Source organism: Pseudochaenichthys georgianus, chromosome 13, assembly GCF_902827115.2.
Source record: "Pseudochaenichthys georgianus chromosome 13, fPseGeo1.2, whole genome shotgun sequence".
In the NCBI taxonomy this organism is placed as follows: domain Eukaryota; kingdom Metazoa; phylum Chordata; class Actinopteri; order Perciformes; family Channichthyidae; genus Pseudochaenichthys; species Pseudochaenichthys georgianus.
The window spans coordinates 8,650,299-8,671,747 of record NC_047515.1 but is presented as its reverse complement, the minus strand read 5'-3'; the positions used below and the strand labels follow the sequence as shown (position 1 = coordinate 8,671,747).

At 39.2% G+C, this 21,449-nt stretch overlaps 1 protein-coding gene and 1 pseudogene across 1 annotated transcript in view; one reads left to right on the top strand and one right to left on the bottom strand.

Moving 5' to 3' along the window:
* Window positions 1-18,774, top strand: part of brip1 (BRCA1 interacting helicase 1) — a 121,004-nt gene extending 102,230 nt beyond the window's left edge. Inside the window, 1 exon segment of the mRNA XM_034097979.2 lies at window positions 18,641-18,774. Within this exon segment, the coding sequence (XP_033953870.1) occupies window positions 18,641-18,697 (57 nt within the window). The 3' untranslated portion in view covers window positions 18,698-18,774.
* Window positions 9,596-11,947, bottom strand: LOC139434978 (uncharacterized; annotated as a pseudogene).
* Window positions 18,775-21,449: the final 2,675 nt, after the last annotated feature.

Here is a 21,449-nt window from a genome sequence, read left to right as displayed (position 1 = left end):
AACATGTGGAGATAGATTGTTGCCAGACTAGTGTGTTTTGGTCTTGGTGCCACTGGGTGAAGAGTTGCCATGAGGAGTTTATTTTGAAAAATGCCAACAGAGATGACATTATGTGTAACTGCTGGTTATACACCACTGTCCTGTTTTTTACGATCAATGCTCATCAATGCTTCAGAAAGCATTCACTACCTAGATCAGCTAGTATATCTTGCACATTTGTGATGCAAAAATAGTCACTTGACCCTACCCCCCATAATACTGACACACACTTATGACTCAACAACCCTGGCCTCATTTGAAATCCAATGGCAAGATTGTTTCTAGTTTCATTCTTCATAAAACTATCTTTCACACTTTTTTTGGTCCACAACCAACTGCAACACAATACATTTTAAGGATGTGTTTCAAAGTGTTAGCCATTATCTACATTTTTACGATACACTTTAGTCAACACTAAATGCGTGTAGGTGTGGGCTATAAGAAGCATGTAAAAGATGCGTTTAACCTCTTACAATTAATTGTAATATATTGAGACCTGTAGACTAGTGCATTATTCTTTAGCTTTATTTTATTCTCTTTTGATGTATAGCTTCCTACCAAAGTCAAATTCCATTATATAGCCATTTACATAAATTATAGCTACTGAAAAGCTCCTTTTTGAATAATAAACTAAGAACTTACTGACAGTGACTGTAACTGATAAAAAAAAGTACTGTCACTCATGTCCCCTTCCCACCAAAGCACTTCCAGGGCCATTTCGGACCTATTGCCCGATTAAAGGTGGGGTAGGTAAGTTTGAGAAACCGGCTCGAGATACACCTTTTGTTATATTCCATGGAATGCTCTTAACATCCCGATAGCAATGAATATCTTAAGTGCTTTGACAAAAAATCCATAAAAAAACGTCATCTGTGGAAGCCGTAGCGCTGTAAAAAGCACGACCAATCATCTGAGCCGGCTAAAGTAACTGGATGGCCTACCGGCCTGTCAGCCTTCCATCTGGGCACAAACTTATCTCGTGCCCTCATTGGTCATGTGCGCGTTCGTGTGTGTTGGAGGAGGGGCTCTGTAAGGAAGTGGCAGATTTTTTCCGGCTGTGTATTTTCAAATTCTAGCGCACTCGAGCTGGTTTCTCCAAAATTACCTACCCCACCTTTAAGCACTGGTTCTTCCTGTTTCCACCGCAGCAGGACCAGCTATTGGCCAGCTATTGGTTAGCTCTTGGCCACGAAAACGGGTTCTTCTCTGGCCCCACTCGATTGCCCGTGACTAAAACGCCACCACACACTTATAAAAAACACACTTATATAAAGTGAGGCAACACTAACCAGGCATAGTGTGATACTGTTTGTTTAATGCCTTACTTTTAAAGACCATCCGTTCGCTGTTATTTCCCGTTTTGACCAGCACACTGCTTCATATGTTTTCCTGTTGTTTTTTATTATAGCAGCTATCGGGTGGAATCAGTACATATGATAACAACAAACAGTCATGATAGTCAGATGAGCTTCAGTTGCTATGCTAACATCACCTGTCTAATACCAGATACTTATTAATAACGGCGTTGTGATACCAAAATGCATCCATTCAGAATAAAACACATTCACTTATGGGGATGGGGGACATGCAGTAGTGTGACAGTCACACAGTGAATGACCATATTAACAAACAATGAACCAATGCAATAACGTTGAAGTAATTATTTAATTTGATCTGGCTTCGTATGATTAATAGAGACACGAGCACGACCCAACGCAGCACGCCATTGTTGTTTTTGTGACTGGCGTTGCTAAGAAAATCAGCGCCAGCAACGCTCCGCGTCGCTTCCCACGATGCAGTTCGGCTAAAAGTGACGTCACCCCATTCACAGTGAATGGGCAGAAGCGTTGGAAGCTTCAACGCACGCCGCTGTGTGGACGGGCCGTAAGGGTGCCAACTACTAAAGTGTACAAACCAAACAGGGACTTAAAATAAACACTCATGTCATTGGAACAAGAACATCCCAGCACACTCTCACCTAATAAGCCTACACTTACACACAACACATACAGCAGCCAGACAAAAAAACATGTAGAAGAGACGAGAATAAGCTGCAGAGCAAACAAGGGAGTGGTGATTAAAAACATTCTCATGTAGCAGGGCCTGTGGGTGTCAGGGAGAGCTCTACCTTATGAATTGTGCTTGCTTGCTTGTCTGCCTGTGTATATTTACATTTAGGTATGGACAAAGGTGTAATGTTCGATCTCTTAGCCTGCTTGACAGCTCTCTCTCTGAGCTAAAGCCCTTTCCAGGTTTGGCCTTTCAGCAGCCCGTAGTACTAATGGAAAAATAAGCTTTGTTAGGAGGAGAAATCTGAGAAAAGTAATTAATATGTTGTCAGGTCCCCTTTGTATTAACTGACTTTGAAAAAATTGACTGTCATGGATCAATGTCGTAATAATTGTGTTCCACCTACTCAATACTTACTTAATTTTCATGTAACTAAGGTTATTTCATGAATACATTTTTCAGTACAATCATTTTTCAGTACAATCTTTTTCGGTACAATCATTTGTCCGCTTGATTACAGTGGAGTTCTATAATATCCAGGCATCAATTATCATACATACACTGCACCTCAAATCAAGTGACATACTATAGGTCCCAATCAGCAAGTCCTCGACAAAATACGTTGTTTGTAAATTCCCTTTAGAATATAACAAAATACCTTTTCTCATAATTAAAAATAGTTCTGTTTCATGACGTAACAAGGCTTTGGCTCAGATTTGGTTAGGTTTAGGCATATAGCACTTTGGTCAACTCTGTTGTTTTTAAATGTGCTATTGGGTTGGATTGGATATATCATGAGTTGGATTAAAATCAGGACTTAATTATGGTTAGGTACTGTGACGCTGACAATTGAGCGGCCCGACCAAGCAAGGAGACAGAGGCAGAACGTCCAGAAATACAACCCGGTGTGGGCATTTATTCAAATCATAAGCACATGATTCACAGCCTCAATTGCTGTTCCCCTGAACACAGTCAGCAGCCACAAGGATCTCACCCACACGACCAGCCCTCCTGACAGGCAAAACAGAGCCTAAATACACAGACACTAATTAACCCAACAAGACACAGGTGAGGGGGGAGGAGACAACACAGGGCACCAGGTGCACACAATCAACAGCAACAGACATGGGGAAAGGGAACACTTTTCAAAATAAAAACACATTTGCAATATACAAAGCCCGAAGCCGTCAGTCCACAGTGACGAAGCCATCTTCGTCACAGGGACACATGCAGTTATAAATATTTGGATTTTTTTGTAGTCTTATATTAATTACATCAGTCAGCTATGACAGTTAAATAATTAATGGTTCACTAATATTTTAATATATGAAGTTATTTAACTCAACTGTTCCTGTGTTTTTCCTTTTTATTTTATACTTCAGTAATAGATCTGAATTTCTTTTCCACCAATAGTGGCTATGCCTGTTCCCATCTCCAGACTCAGACACTTATCTGTGTGGATGTACAGGGCAGCCTGCACCTCAGGGAAACTGCACTCAAAGGGGTGTTTAACCCCTCCTACTCTCAGCCACACTTCCTGTCTTACATACAGCTTAGAGAACATGGTCCTGCTGCAGCAGACACACTGTCTTGTTAATTTCCTGATTGTGTAATTATATCAGGAAGCTGTTTGTGCTATCAGAAATGTTGCTAGTCATTGTTTGGACTGTGCCTGTTTATGTGAGATGAGTCCCAGTGATAGGAAACCTTGGCTCCATGCTTTTGCTATGTAAGCCATCAAAGTTCTTACACTATTCACATGAGAAATCCTTGTTTAAAAAGATGTAGATATGTGGTGTCAGGAACAGGTAGGATGTCATAAGGCAGTTAAAATCTGATACATCTTTGCATTTGTTGTGCAGAAACCCCAGCCGAAGGTGTCTAATCTGGTTGTTTTTCAACGCAGAAAGAGAACATAGATCCTATCAAGTCTACTAACTATAATTGAGCTTGTTTAGAGTTCATTTTCAGAGGATTAGGGCCTGTAGGAAGTAGGCAACGGAAGGGGAGGTGTCATCCTCTCACATGAGGCTCTGGGATCAGGAGGAGAGAAGGTGCAAATGAGTTTAGTTCACAACGACAAGGACTGCAAGATGGATGTGATAAGTTCCACTGCGGTTGCCCACCCTTCCTGGCCCTGATGATGATAATCACTCCGCTTGTTGTGCCTTCCCTACCTCAGGATAGAAGCCAAGGGCTCCATGACAAGAGTTTAAACAAACACTTGAGATAATAAAGGACAGACGGCTGATTCAACCAAGTAAGACTAGTCCTCCTCTAAACAGGCTTTAACACTTGACACACTGAGATTGTGGCCTTTCCTGCATTAGCTTACATTCTTTCTTCATGGCTTTTCTGAAAATATTGTAACACTTAAATAATCCTGTTCATCTACAGTGAAAACTACTTGATAGAAACATAACCTCTATGTAAGGTTATGAAGACTACAACTATTTTGGACTCGCATTGCCTGTCGCTGTCCAACAGTGTAAAGCCACATGGTGAAGGGGCTTCTTCAATAAATGTTTGGAACTTGAATGATTTCACAATAATGATTTTTCCTGCAGCTACTTCCCCCACTTTCTTGTGTGAGTGACACCATGGATATCATTACAGAGAAACTGTATAAATGTGTCCCCATATGATCAATTAATTGCGTGGCATCCCTCTCTGTGACACCAGTCTTTTTTCCATTCTGAAAATATTTTGACTTTGCTCGGAAGACATGCTGTTGGACTTTTTCTGTAAGCAAACAAGTTTAGACACCTGAGCAGATAACATTCTACACATCAATGAGTCTTTGGGACTTTAATTGTAATTGTAATCAATAAACCTATTCTTAGGTGATTCAAGCTGTTTGTGTGCCCTTATGTCAACATGAGGGAAGCAAAGTTGTCTTCAAGTGTGAGCAGTAAAGAAATTCACCCATTTTTTTTCATCCCGTAGCAGTTTTGTTGAACAAGATCTGTGAATCGTCATTTTCTCCTTCCTAAATGATGGAAGCAGGCCTCATGATGTTAGCATGTGTTCTGTAAATGCTTCCTGCCAATAACTGCTGTCAGAATACTTCCTGGACCTGTTTTGGAACACATTATAACGATTTTGATCCAACATAATTGGATCATTCTTTAAATACCCTTTCAAACAGCTTTACTAACAGGATGTGGAACCATTTCTTCAGCCATCTCCCCGATTAACCTGGCTGCACTGTTAAGTAGACACCTGATTTGATGGTCAGATCGTCACAGCCTAAGCCCCAAGAGGATGAGCCACAAATCACCTGCTAAGACTATTTGGAGTCAGCGCTGAGGACCTTAATCCCCAAATTTAAATTTCTTACCTGTTCTTAGTCCTCTTACTGCGTGCTCACTTAGCATGACACAGAGCCGTGTCCTAAAAAGGCATACCTGATTGACTGAGATAGAATTGAAAGGTAAAGGCCTTTTTTATTACACCTCAGTTGCTAGTAGTGGATTGGAGACGGTGATATGGCTTTACATGTTTTCACAAAACATTTATATATAACATAAATAGCCAATGTAAGTGAATTGCATTTCACTACAAGGTACAGTATACTGTGAATCTGTCCAGGATTCTCATCTGTTACTGGAAATACAAATGCTGCTATGTTGGTACTTTTTTAATGACCAGTCTTGTGAGTTTTATTTCTTTGCTATGCTTATATTTATAATTAATGATCATAATAATGAGCCGATGCAGCAATCAGCACCGCCATTTAATTGATAGTTTTGGCCTTGTGACTTTGCAAATTCTTTAACGGAACAACATGAACTTATCACCCAGTCAAACTGCAGGGCCTATTGGTCTAATATGAAGCCTCTTGTGCTTGTAACGTCAACTAGGTGGAATCAATAAGTACGAATTTGATTGCTGTAATGCCAAGTAACATTTCTCACATTTAGCTCAGAACCTGCCCTTTTTCGTAGGAATGTGCTTGTTAATATATTTTTGTCCAATCTAAAACCTTGAATGTGTAACTGGGGTTGAAGCAGCATCGGCCAAAGAATCAATTTAATTGAAATATTGCCTTACTATGTTTTTTAACTACAATCACTGAGGATAAATATATATGTTGTTTTGGTATAGAGACTTTGACCTTAGAGCTACTCTTGCTTGTGTTGAAATAGATTGGGAGGGATGAAACCCTCTTTAAGGGTCACACATGCAGAGCACACGGCACAGTGACATGTGTTCTAACCCATCCTAGTACCAGGAGTCTAGTACTAGGAGCAGTGGGCAGCTATTGTACAGCGCCCGGGGAGCAGTGTATTTTTTATGGATTAATTCATAAAAAATACATTTATTTATGAATGGATCCATCAAAATGTATCTTGGCCTGCTCGCAGTCTGTTCTGATTTTTCATTTGACTAAACAGTCAAGAAAACTACACATTGAAATGAAACAGAAATAATGTATTCAGTCTCACTTTATGTTGTCCTTGACTACAGGGTATTTAACACAGTTGAGTTAAGTTGTGTGAACAGAGGAAACAGGTTGAACCCATCTTGATCTTGTTTTGTTTCATCCCATCAGGAGCCTACCTGTGGAGAGCGTGCACAGTGACACACTGAGCTGTCTTGTGCCTCTCACCCAGCCTTTCTTTAGGTACTTAATCACCTTCAAGAGGATATTTCTTCCTTTGGCTAACCTGCCGGTCAGCAGCGTGTGATCCCCGGTAAACCGTACTTATCAAACTAAATACTTGATCCGGACCAGGCCGGCAGCTAAAGATGAACCTCTAAGGAGCATTGTGATTACAGACTTAGAGGACTGTAGAGGACAAACATCTAAAGAGGATACATGTGACCAGGCTGGATCATTGCTAAACTGGCTCTTCTTAAAGTATTCTTTCTAAAAAAGGAGCTTAAGTTCAGTGGGTGGATGCAAAAGAGGTGGTTGTTAACCTATTGTTGGTTAGATAATCACTTGTTTATTTTAAATGACACCAACTACAGTTATACAATTATTAAAACCATTATTTATTCATTTCCCACTATTTTATTAAACCCATGTTTACAATTCAGATAATGCATTATAAATGTGACATGTTGACATCAGAACACAAATGCAGATGCTCCTCCTCAGAGATTGAAATTCATCACTGTTCGACATAACACGTTTTAGCCAGTAGAGGGTAGAGGTACTCCAAGAGGAGGTTTTCATAAGCCTCATTGTCTCATTGGATACCGTAACTTTGCAATTCCACATCTCCTCAAACCTATTTGTAAACTGGCTTTGCACTGATGCCACTTTCACGTGAGGACATCAGGAGTGACTGTCACACTTTGTTCACCCGTCCATTATTATTCTATCTTCATTATTTGTTATACTTTTGAAATAACCAAGCTTGGCAAGTATGAGATCCTTTTCCTATCTGTGGGTAAACATCAACACAAGATCTTGATAAAGCAATTATAATGGCTTTCAGGTCGAGCAAATCTGAGGAAGTTTCCTTTACCCTGTTGAGTAAAAAAGAGGCATGCACTTTGAAAGGACCCACTTAGCCGCGATGAATGTGGTTTAGGGTGGGGGTGGAGGGGTTGGGGTCTTTGTGTGTGCTTGCCTATAAAGCCAGACATCAAATAGACTCCAGCCAGAGGTGAAAGAGGGCTGAGCGGGTTAAAGGAAATAATTAGGGATCCATAGGGTGCATCTAAGAGCTTACTTGGTTCATGGCGACGCAGGCGTGTTTTTGGGAAACATTTTGGTCTTGGTTAATTTAATTTCTTTTATTTTTCCATCATTAGCATGTAGCAAGATAGCTCCTATGCTACACCTTGTTGTGTGTAATTTAAAATTGTAATTAGGACCAGAAGGTAGAGACAGGATCCAGTTGCTTGATTATTGAAGCCTTGCTGACTGAATTCAGTGTCAGATTGGCCAACAATGTATTCTCATATGAAACAAGCACGTCATGTATTACACTGTAATCATGAGTGTCCATGTAGCAATTACCATTTGCCCATGACATCATAGGAAATAAACATTTTGCTTCGCTACCTTGCTTTAATGGACAATAACAACAGCTGTTGTTTTTAAAATAAATACATGGTTTAGATGTAGTTGCAAATCAGCTATCCATGTCCTTGATTCAATCTGTTATTTATTAATTGTACGGCTCAACTTTACAACCTTAAGATTTAGATGGCAACATTAGAAGTTACTGACCAGGAAGGAGAAATTACAATAACCATCTACTGAAATGTAACACAATTTGTAGTTTATTTGCAAATGCAATTTGTATGGAATTAGTAGATAAAACAGCAAAGGTATAAGACCAGATACATTTACTTAGTCTAAACTAAGGCAGTTTTTTTTAAATATTAAACCTTTCCTATTACACTGTAGTACAATGAGAACATAAAATGGTTTCTTAACAATACTTGACATTTACCCTTTTATAAATTCTTACCTCCAACAGTGATATCAATTACAGTAAAACAAAAAGTAATAGCAAAACAGTAATACACAGGATCCATTGACAATGTTTCATCAATCTAATAAAAAGTGAAGCCAAAGACAAACAATTACCAGATAAGGCAGTCAAGAGAGAGGAAAAACGTTAATTTAATTCATATCTAAGTATTACAAAATGGAAAAGTATCACATTATTCACGAGCAATCAGCTGGCATAGTAGAAATACAAATAAATGTTCTGTTGGTCTACTGTTCTTGATTCCCTGGTGCTAAAACAGCACATTTCCTGTACATGGGTCAGTTGCCTGCATTATTACTCCCCAAGTAGGTCAGGGTCAAAAGTGCAGTTCTATCTCCAACATAATCACTGGAGGCACTATCATTTATTCTAACCCTTTAGTATGACATACCCTATTGCTACAAACATTATATATGAATGTTATATATACAGTGGAGGAAATAAGTATTTGATCCCTTGCAGATGTTTTAAGTTTACCCACTTACAAATAAATTAACAGTCTGTAATTTTAATGGTAGGTTTCTATAAAGTGAGAGTAAGAATATCAAAAGGAAAATCCAGAAATTGACGTTATATAAAAGATAAAAATTGATTTGCAGTTAACTGTGGGAAATAAGTATTTGATCCCCTTGCAAAACATGTGTTAGTACTTGGTGGAGAAACCCTTGTTGGACAGCACAGAGATCAGGCGCTTCTTGTAGTTGGTCTCCAGGTCTGTGCACATCTCAGGAAGGATTGTGGTCCACTCCTCTCTGAAGATCCTCTCCAAATCCTTGAGGTTTTGAGGCTGATGCTTGGCATCTCGAAGCTTCAGCTCCCTCCACAGATTTTCTATGGGATTAAGGTCCGGAGACTGGCTAGGCCACTCCATCACCTAAATGTGCTTCTACTTTAGCCACTCCTGTGTTGCCTTGGCCGTATGTTCAGGTTTTCTTTCCTGCTGGAAGACCCATCCATGACCCATTTTCAGAGTCCTGACTGAGGGAAGGATGCTATCTTCCGAAATGTTACGGTACATGGCTCCTACATCCTCCCCTCGATGCAGGGAAGTGATCCTGTCCCCTTAGCCGAGAAACACCCCCAAAACATTATGTTTCCACCTCCATGCTTGACGGTGGGGATGGTGTTCTGGGGTTATAGTCAGCATCTCTCTTCCTCCAAACACGGCGGGTCGAGTTGATGCCAAAGATCAACATTTTTGTTTCATCTGACCACATCATCTTCTCCCAAGCCTTCTCTGAATCATTCAGATGTTCATTGTTAAACTTCAGACGGGCCTTTCATGTTGTTCTTGAGCAGGGGGGACTTTGCGGGCACTGCAGGATTTCTTCCATTATGGTGTAGTGCAGGGGTAGGCAAGTAAGTTTGGCCGTGTGCCAATTTTTTTGGTGAGCCGCAAGATGGCGGGCCAGAACATAATCAAAGCCTAATTCAAGGAATTGATTTTGGTAAGAGGGCGCAGCGCCCCTGTTCCCCGGTTCAGAAAAAACTCTGATATCGCTGATAACCCTCCCCATCAACACTCTGATGCGCAGTCAGATCCGCTGATTGGTTCACTGATGATATAGGCGCCCAATCCAGAGCCTCTGGCTAGACCCGCCCAAAGGGAGGCTCGTCCTCTCTAGCCCCATTTCAGTCCCAAAGCCAGGGCTATTATCTGTATTTTAACAGACTTATCTATTAAATTGAGGTGTATTTATTGTTCTCTTCAAAGTTTATTTTTCTCTGATAGACGAGCCTCCACTGAGTAAAGTAGAGTTATGAGCAGTGTTATTTAACATACTTTTATTCTGATAAGTATTGTCAAGTTCTCTGGGTTTTTGGCATTTATTTGAGTGTTTGCCCAAAGTTGAGAGGCTTGAGGGACAACTGGAATCCTTTTTCCTTTTCTTTATTTCAACTTTTCAAGGACACATTAGGATTCTTTCAGGTTGAAAACCTTTAAAAAATACCAAAGGACAAAATAAATCAATTACAGCAGTTTTGCTTTGCAATTTCATATATTATAACCTAAATTAATCAGTAACCAAGTATTTTATTCAAACTCAATGTATTTAATAGTTAAATAAGTACTTTAATTGACCTGGTTCCCCCCAACCACACATTTGCCATATGTAACCCGCTCTATCGAAATCAGTCGAAAGTCGCAACGACTCATTTCAAAATAAACGTGGATTTGCGTAAAAAAATAGTTTTTCGGGGATCGGGTGTTTTGTTTGATTTTAAATAAACAAAGTCTTGGCTTTCAGAATATGACATTTTTATTTCCAAAATCACACGATAAATACATGTTTGAAGCTTGTAAAGGAAAGATGACAGCTCTCCCTTGCCACTCTGCTCTTCCACAGCGCCGCTTCCCCTCCCTCCGCTGACATTATGAATGTAAGCGGATATATCGGGACAGAAACTTACCGGTCATGTTTCAATAATAATAATAAGAAGAATTGTGTAGCAGAGTTTCCGTTAGCAGCTAATCACCGGACTAGGACCTGATATGCTGGTGATGTTTAAAACTCAGTTAATGGGGCTCATTTTTATATTGCTTCAGTTTATAATTGTTACAGATCAAAAAGTTCAGATTCATTTTTCAATAAATGATTCCACAAACAACAAACAACATAATTATTACATTCAAACAAACTACTTGTAGTAGATGAAGTACATTATTTACATTAACTTTGAATAACAACATGGGAGAAACGGGTGCTCTCTTTTCCCCTCTCCCTCCCTCTCTCTCCTGACAGCCCGTCAGTTTCTCATGCAACTCGCTAAACAGTGGGCGGGGCTTGAGGTGATTATACAGAGCTGCGTGTCTCCGTCAGACTCAGCAGCTGATCTGATCTCTCTCTCGGGTCCGGTTATACTTCACTCGTGTTTATGTCCATATCTATCAGATCCAGCTCTCCTGATCGGCCTTTATAGAGAGCACCGATCAAACTATTAAGAGTGAATATCGGCCAATAATGACCGGCGGCCGATCGATCGGCGGCTAACGGAAACCCTAATGTGCGACTGTCGGTCCTATGTTGTAAAAAAAAAATCTCAAAATAATATTTTATTTTTGCGCGGGCCGCTTGTTGCCGACCCATGGTGTAGTGTGTGTTACCAATATTTTTCTTGGTGACTGTGGTCCCAGCTGCCTTGAGATCATTAACAAGTTCCTCCCGTGTAGTTTTTGGCTGATACCTCACCTTTCTCATGATCATCAATACCCCACAGGGCGAGATCTTGTGATCTTGTGTGGAGCCCCAGACCGAGGGCGATTGATGCTAATTTTGTGTTTCTTTAGAGACACACACATTCTTCTTCTGAATAATCGCACCAACAGTTGTCTCCTTCTCACCAAGCTGCTTTCTGGTGGTCTTGTAGCCAATCCCAGCCTTGTGCAGGTCTACAATCTTGTCCCTGAGGTCTTTAGACAGTTCTTTAGTCTTGCACATGGTGGAGAGTTGGAATCTGATTGATTGATTCTGTGGCCAGGTGTCTTTTATACAGGTAACAAGTTGATATTAGGAGTACTTTTATAAAAAAAAATTAAAAAAAAGAGGATTTATGTAACCGGCCTGTGGGAGCCAGAATTCTTGTTGGTTGAAAGGGGATCAAATACTTATTTCCCACTAATGCAAATTAGGGGTCGGCCGATATTCCCCATTTGACCGATTATCGGTATCAGCCTGTTTTTTTTATCAAATTGCCGATAAAACATTGGCTCTGATGCGGCCGTTTCTCTGGCTGCGGTCACCACTCTGTGTACACGAGCTTCCCAGATTACAGGCAGGTGCGAAAGAACGCAGACACAGACTGAAGCAAGCAGCATCGCTGAGCGGCAGAGCCATACATGTGTTAAACCGAAGTTCAATAAACATCCCTATCCCCTATGCTGAAGTTGCAAAAACACCACGATCTTATGATCCAATTCTATCAGTTTCTCAGTTACACAGGGACGCGGGAAGTCAGTCAGAGTTGGGGGTGCGTGCAGCGTCTCGCAGCGGAGTAATGGCCCCTACACACGGCGGCGTGCGTTGCCGCTTCAACGCTTCTGCCCATTCACTTTGAATGGGGTGACGTCACGATTCGCCGAACTGCATTGTGGGAGCAAAGCTTAGCTTCTCTCGCGGTGCTCGCTGCAAAAGTAGAGCAATGTTCTACTTTTGACGCCTCGACGGAGGCGTTAGCCAATCGAATCATATGCCAGTACAAGCTCTAGCCAATCAAACCGCGTGCTTGTGTGTCTGGGGCGGGAGATTCATGTGATTGGTTGTTGGTCGAGTTTCAGCCCCCCCCCCCCCCCCCCCCCGCCGGCAAGCGACAACACACGGCGGCGTGCGTTGCCACTTCAACGCTTCTGCCCATTCACTTTGAATGGGGTGACGTCACGATTCGCCAAACTGCATTGTGGGAGCAAAGTGTAGCTTCTCTCGCAGTTCTCGCTGCATAAGTAGAGCAATGTTCTACTTTTGACGCCTCGACGGACGCGTCAGCCAATCGAATCATATGCCAGTACAAGCTCTAGCCAATCAAACCGCGTGCTTGTGTGTCTGGGGCGTGAGATTCATGTGATTGGTTGTTGGTCGAGTTTCAGCCCCCCCGCCGGCAAGCGACAACGCACGCCGCCGTGTGGCTACTAGACTAACGTTAGGTCTAGGTTAGGTCTAGTTTAGGTAATAGCCTCACTTTTAATAGTTTGCAAAAGATTAGCTAGCACTAGTATTTTGAAGTTGCTAGCAGTTTATTGGGATGTTATGCTAGATAGACAGGCATTGTTTTGATATAATAAATTAAGCATTATTGTTAGTTAAGCATGTCAGCCTGCAGCCCCACTGCTTGTCTCTCTCTCTAACTCATTGCAGATGGCTGCACTAAAGAAAAGGGCACAGAGAGGAAACCAGTTGTAAGATGTTTAAAAGTTCATTAAACATAATATATGCTTAAATGCATTTCAAAGAAGTTGTGTTGGAGTTTGTGTTATTCTACATTTTGACACCAAGATTTTCTGATTTTACTGCAAATGTATATCGGTTCCAAATATCGGTTATCGGTCTCCTTGATTACTAATAATCGGTATCGGCCTTGAAAAAGCCATATCGGTCGATCCCTAATGCAAATAAATTTTTATCTTTTATATAATGTCAATTTCTGGATTTTCTTTTTGATATTCTTACTCTCTGTTTATATAAACCGACCATTAAAAATACAGACTGTTAATTTCTTTGTAAGTGGGTAAACTTACAAAATCTGCAGGGGATCACACAGACTCTCACTTAAAGGTGGGGTAGGTAAGTTTTACCATAAACTATTAATTGAAAGAAAGTCAGATATTTATTGTATGGTGAGTCGACGCACGATGGACAATTTATTCAGAATGTACAATTGCAAAGTGAATACAAATGTTCTTTAATTTTGGGCAAATGTACTGAAACTCTCCTTCATTCCTTTCAAAAGGAAGCTAAAGAAGCTTGGCACAAAAAAGTCCCACTTCTTCAACCACTGTGTGTTTTCTATTTCTGCATGTTAAATAAATTAGGCATATAAATTACAAAGCTAGGCAAGGCTAACAGTTTCCTTACGATTCCTTAGTGTAAATTCAATCCAAGTACAGTTCCTCCATAATACATCATGGCTGATGAATTGCTAACGATGCACAAAAGACAGTTGTGAAAAGTAGATATCTGGACCTCATTCAAAATGGAGAACTTAAATCAAACTGGCATGCATTAATTAATATTATTTAAAGACTCCTGATCCAGAAAGAACTTGAGGGAAATGTTTCTCTCTTTCAAAAATTATGGCACAACAAATAATCAGAGCTAAAAGTGTCTCTTCTTGTACCCACTCCGGTCTCAGATATGGTGGCATACAGACCCAAAACCTGCTGCAATAAAATGATTCAATTTAATAAAAAACCTGGAGGCACTTAGATTATTGAAATACATACAAATACACAAACAAGTTTTGATAGTATATAATATAATAATGGAAAAATAAGATCATATTTAATAAACCTTGAACATAAATACTGTGAACATTATGAGAATAATGTTATGAGGATGATAATAATAATAATAATAATACTACAAATAATAATATATGTTATTTATATAGCGCTTTTCCTGGTGCTCAAAGCGCTTAAATGATAAAAAAAAAGATATATAAACTGCGTATTAACATATACAGTAGGTGCATGATCAATAGATAAACATAGATGAATAGCACCATTACTCCAAGCCATGATGGTCCAGATTAGTCAGAATATAATTTGGATAGTTGACAGTGACACATTTGTGCTTCCATGTCATTTGTGTATTCATCCCACCACCCACTGACAGTGTAAAATAGGCTCTTTATTAAACCCATTATAGTTTAAGGGGGTGGCTATTATATTCTAGAGCAGTGGTTCTCAAACTTTTTTCAATAATGTACCCCCTTTGAAAAAAAAATGCAGCCAAGTACCCCCTGATCAGCGCAAAAACAATTTGTTGTGGAAAAAAGCCTATATAAACAGGTACAGTACAGTGCTGCACCATCAGTGTCTGATTTATTAAAACAACAACATTGTAACTGAGAAACACTTAAATGCTACATTTCAAATGTTTACAATCCATCACTAAATTCATGGCAAACCAATTTTAACATCATGCAATAACACTAAGACGACATTAGTTGCATTGAACTGATCTTTTTAATAAGTTGTACTTTAGTGAGAAACATGGGCTTGTGCTTCACTGAGGACCTTTGTCATTCTGACAGGGAGGCAACTGCAGTTATTACACTTCGCGTTTTGAAATATGTGTAACTCTGTTAATATAAAACCCACACTGCTCAAACTTCCTTACTTTTCCCAAAATTGGTATATTTATTTATTTATTTTGGGGGCGTGGGGAATGAGGAGAAAAAAATATATGAGCATGGGATTTTGACCCCTCATTCCTCATATAAACATATGCATAATGCATACTTTGCGGCCACACACCGTTGCCAAGCAACACTTATTGTTTAGGTGTCCTTCGATAAGCAGGCAGTCATATTATTAACTAGAACTAGCTAGGTCTGATAGATTTGGACATAAACGCGAGTGAAGTCTAACCGGACGCGAGAGAGAGAGAGAGATCAGATCAGCTGCTGCTGACGGAGAACACGCAGCTCTGCATGATCACAGCTCCACCGCTGTGACGGACCGTTGAGTGGAGCAAAATTAAATACACTAAGAGTTAGACCTAACACACTTAGATAGTTTATCTACTCTGGAACTAGCTAAACGAGTTATACATATATTTATTCTTTACTGTCGGGTCACTTATTACAGGCTCAGCGAGCTGCACGAGACTGACGGGCTGTCAGGAGAGGGAGAGGAAAAGAGAGCACCCCGTTTTTTTTCCCCATTTTATTATCCAGAATTACTGTAAACCTTTGAATAAAGTAGTTACTATTAGTAGTTTGTTTAAATGCATTACTTATGTTGTTTTCTTCATTAACATAAAATAAATCTCACGTACCCCCTGCAGTACTGCAACGTACCCCTAGGGGTCCGCGTACCCCCATTTTAGAACCACTGTTCTAGAGTTTGCTCCTCTAGAATAAAAGAATTGTTCGAGTTTGTGGTTAGATGCCTGTAATAAGGTATCGGGTTAAGCAGAAGATATATTGTTGTTCTATGACATAAATTACGTCAGTAAATCACCCACTGTTTGAAGCTTAAATATGTCTCAAAAAACAACAAGTGACTAAATAAGTCTACTATACGTCATCACGCCGAAAATGAGAACGTCTTTAGCCTAGTGGTGTTGACTTAAAGTCATGCAACCTTAATTTAGTTGCAGTTACACTTCAACTTTTATAAAAGTTGTTTGAATGTGTGGATTATCCAGCTAAACAAAATGTGTAAGCATCATAAACGTGTGCTTGCCAAAGATCTTAGTACCTGCAATGTTCCAAAAATCTAAAGGTAAAAATCCCACTGCCCCTTTGTCGAGGGACCCCTTGCAATGCTAATTACATACATCATCACTGCACAACTTTATTGACGTTTAGCCATCTTCTTTATGCTTTCCTACTCAGAGCCTTTATGGGTACTTTGACCCTTTCAACTCAGTCATAAAATATAAAGCATATTTTATATTAGCAAATACCTATTTCTACCACGATGGAAACATTATATGTCTGTAAATTAACCTCATTCTTACCAACACATTAATGCTCGAGCTGTCAAAGATTAAACTGAAAAGTAAAGTAAAGTTATCTGTTTTTCTCACCTTTATGGTTAAAATATGGGATTGCTTTTTTTACAGATGGCATTACAAATGTGAATGGGCCTCGTAATTCTCTGCACTTCCTATGTTTGTTCTCGCTGTTGAAGCTTATGGCACAGAAGGATTATGCAGACACTAATTTTCTGTCAACGGTCAGTTCATCTTCACTGAATTTGTTGGTTTATTCAATGTATTCATTACATTTTCATACAGGTTGAAGTGATCAATCAGATCTTAATGTATTCAGATTTCTTTATGTTAATGTCTCAATACAAATCTTTTACTTTTTTATCTTACATTATACATTGCTTTAGCAGAAACATAGCTTACACTCGCAATTACATTTAATCAATGTTGCTGGTTAGAAAACATCTTTTTATTTTTGGACGTTAAACGTTTGCTAACATTGTTCCTCGAAAACTGAAAAACACATTGATGACCCTGTTGGAAGAGGCAGAGCATGACTCTTTGTTTTGCATTCTGCAATATTTCACTGTTTCTCCACAGTAGTGTGTATCTGCATTCCTTACTTTGATGTTGACCTTGATAGTTCTCTGGCTTTGATTTATCTTTGTGTTTTCCTTCTTTTTTTTTTGCTTTACGCAACGAGACCAAAGACAACATTGTGTATTGTTTGTTTTTCTGTGTCTGCGAAGCTGACATTGTATGTCACTTGCGAAGAATGCGAGTTTATTCCAATACAAAATGTTTTCATCCAAAGTAAATAGTCTTTGCCTTTTCCTCTCTAGTTGTCTAATCCGGGAATGTATTGTTTTGATTATTAGTTTTTACAGATGCTTTTATCCAAAGCCATTTTGAAATGTAGGGATACTGTTTTATACAGCAGATTTAGCTTTGGTTTATACTGCTGCCAACCAGCTGTATGTTTGATCAAGGGACACAAAAACAGTTTAATGTCCCTCCTCTAAAGCTTTGAACCCACATCTTGGCCCAGTCCTCAAACCTCCTACTCTTCAAAACAGTGCCCACTGTTGGTAATCCATCTGTGAAGGTTGTGTTGTTCTTGCCTCCTGTACATAATCAATCATTTTGCGAAGGAAAACTTGAAACCCTTAGCATGTTCATTATCCTTCTCTTCAACTAATGCACAATGTCACCCTGTATGGTAATCTGATGTAGAACCCCCAACCTCTTCTCGTCTTTTCCATTGCAGATCTCTCTGCATGTGGATCACATCAGAATTATGCACTAATTGACCATTTACAGGGCTTGAGAAAATCCCTAATGGACTTGATATTAAATCCCCCTCAGATATTTAAAGTGTCTTTTTGGAGTGCCTTGTCGAAAACCAGGCGTTCTCTTTTTTACAAGAAGGCCAAGTTAAGCCAGTCAGTGTGTCGGAATGGGCCAGCCAAGCCCAGGCGGCTGTTAGACGGGATTATGGGACGACAGTAGGGAAGGGCAATGCGACGCAGGGGAGAAGGGAATGGCCAGATCTCCACTCAACGACTTCCAGATGGTCTGTAGACCGAGGTTTTCTCACTGCAGATACGTACTCAGCTTGGTTAACTTGTGCTCCATAAGGGGCTTAAAGTTGGCTTCTTTATAATGAGATTGACTTCGGTTTTATGTGAAAAGTAAGATAGCATAAATTTCAATATGCCTGCCTGGCCCTTTAATGCGCCATTAAGGCTTCACTAAAAAACTTGGACTATTAAACAGAACACAGGGACCTTTGGTGTAAACTTATGCTACCTTTCTTTTTAACGTCAAGAGTAACTTATTGTAACCTTGCTAAGGGTACAGCATTTCAAAAATGACCCAAGAACATTGCATTTAAAGTAATAGTTAGATATATTTGAATACCTATATCAACACATTATACTTTTGCGGAAAGTATCAAACTTTGTTTTGTGTTATTTACAGATATGGTTGGCGCCAGCAGCGGTCCAGTTCTGCTCTCTCATCCATATTCAAAGCTGAAGATTCGACAGTCCAGAATGAAGAGATCACTAATGGTGGTAGAATTGTGTATACATTTTAGTTTTCTGGTGAAATGATTGGGTTACTGCCTAATTAAGAAAATGATCTGTATAAATCTGTGCACTGTTGCCTTGTCAGTATTAATGTTCAAATAAATAGCATCTCATGAAACAATGTTATGGTACCCTTTACATTATTTAACAATTATGTGCACTCCAGAACGTTGCAGTTCTTTCCCTGGAATAAACATTGCGAGTGAATATAATCCAGGCAGCAATTATATTTCCCTCAGACATGTTAGTAGTATATGAACATCATTCCAAGGACACTGTGTTTCCATACTAGTGGTTTTGCATGTTTGATCCTATTTACTGCAAATCAACAGCTGACTTGTTTAAGAGTTCTTGGATAAAGTCATCATTTCAGGCTACCATTGAATTGCACTTTATTCTATCCCTCTCTATCTTGAAATTCAACCAACAATGTGTGCAGGCTTGATGTTCACTGAAAGGGAACTCAAACAAGTTTCAAAAGTCTGCCAATTAATTTTCGTATGCATATTAAAATGATTGGAAACGGTAAGAAAAAACAATACTTTACAAATACAATTAGCAAAAAGACTTGTATGGCCCGAAGCAAATCACCCTAATGACAGCAACCGTACTCTGACAGTTAAATTAACGTCTGAACATTGTCATCAGGCAAGTTATATTTCAGTATTTCAAGATAGCTGGCTGATGATTTGTTGATTTGAATGGTAGCCCTCTGTGAAGAGCCTCCCTTCATGTGAAATGCATCATCAGCTGAGAAAGAGGTATAAAATGAGGTGCAGACATGAACCAGAACCTAGCCATCAGCATAACTCATGAACAAATGAGAGCAATATGTGAGAGAAAGCAGTGCCCTATATCCTGATGTACTCACCCTGCTGTCTACATACTTTTAACAAATCTGCTTTATCTTGACTTTTGATTCCTATTCAACATTTACTGATTGTAACTCAAGTAGATACTGTAAGTGCATCTTATTAATTATATTGGACAACACCATATGGTCTTTATATATTATAGATTGTGTTTTGAACAGTAAAACTAGTTGAACTTGAAATAGTTTACTGGAACATGGCTTCTGAAAAACATACATTTTTAAAGACGTGCAAATTTAGGGGCAACTTTGTCAACGTAAAACACATTAAGCATTAATACGTTTATTAAGAAGAGAAGGATGCAAAATGCTCAGTTTATGACTGCAGGCAAACTTATACTGTATCCTAAAAAGTTCCTAATCAAGTTTTTTGTAATTTCGTAATATACAAACTGTTTTTTGTCGACGGAACACTTGGATAACTGGCTATCTGGTATCAAACATTTTGACTATTGTATTTATTTTTGGTAAAACATCTTTACTATTATATATTTTTTTAACTCTTGTGTTTTGTAACTTATGTAATTGAGCAAGACAAACTTTTTTTGTGAAATCTTCTTGTAAATCTTATCCATAACGAAAAAGAGCAAAAATGGTAATCTCTACATAAAGTGGGGTTAAACTTTTTAGAAGAACAATGTTGATCTTTAATTAAATAAAGCAACAATTAGAAGCAAGAACATGTTTATTCATCAGGAGTGCAAAAATGTCCATATATTTAAAAATGCAATATCAAATTTTACAACACTTAAAATCTAGGGACAATGCACTAATGCATGAAGGATCATCTTCATACCGTACAGACAATCTTTCCTTGTCATTGCAAGTTTAAACTCCCTTGGATGCAATGCTACAAAGAGCCTTTTTTCTTTCAGCGTTCTGCATGCTTATCCTGTTTTCTATTTCTAAGGATTTTTTCCAAGTAAATCATTTGGGAGTGGGATTTGTGTGCAGCTCTCTTTTCCAGTACTCACCATTGCTTAACATTTTTTTTCCTTAAGCCCGCATCTGGTTGCTGTCCCGTTTCACTATTATAGTGTTTTGAGCCAAGCTTTGACGAACAACCACAGTAGTATTGCTTAGTCTTGACTCACAACATTTCTTCTGAGTGCTAGTATGCAACAACACAACATTTGAATAAGACCCATTCACTAACAACTTTTTAATTGATGATTTTTGGCGCACATATTCCTACATTTAAATAATCTGTATGTACATTGTGGGAAATAAACTGTCATAAATAGTTTGCTAGTTTAATATATTTGTGGATATGATTATCTGATATGATCAATCTCACTTTGCAGTGAACTCAATGCACTTTTACCCTATACATTACACTGTAGCAAATCTCAGTAGGCACAGATAAATAATTAGGATTCAAGGTATGTTGGCTGTGATAACTTTTGAAATCTCTAAAACCTTTTTGAAACCAAACCCCAGGCCCTTCTCAAAGTTGTGGGCTTTGTTTATTTTCTTACATTTTCAACAAGTCCCATGAAAAAACGTAGCTTAAAGGTGGGGTAGGTAAGTTTGAGAAACCGGCTCGAGATAAACTTTTTGTTATATTCCATAGAATGCTCTTAAAAAATCCATTACAAAATGTCATCTGTGGAAGCCGTGGCTCTGTAAAAAGCACGACCAATCATCTGAGCCGGCCCGGCTAAAGTAACTGGATGGCCTACCTGCCTGTCAGCCTTCCATCTGTGCACAAACTTATCTCGTGCCCTCATTGGTCATGTGCGCGTTCATGTGTGTTGGAGGAGGGGCTCTGTAAGGAAGTGGCAGATTTGTTCAGGCTGTGTATTTTCAATTCTAGCGCACTCAAGCT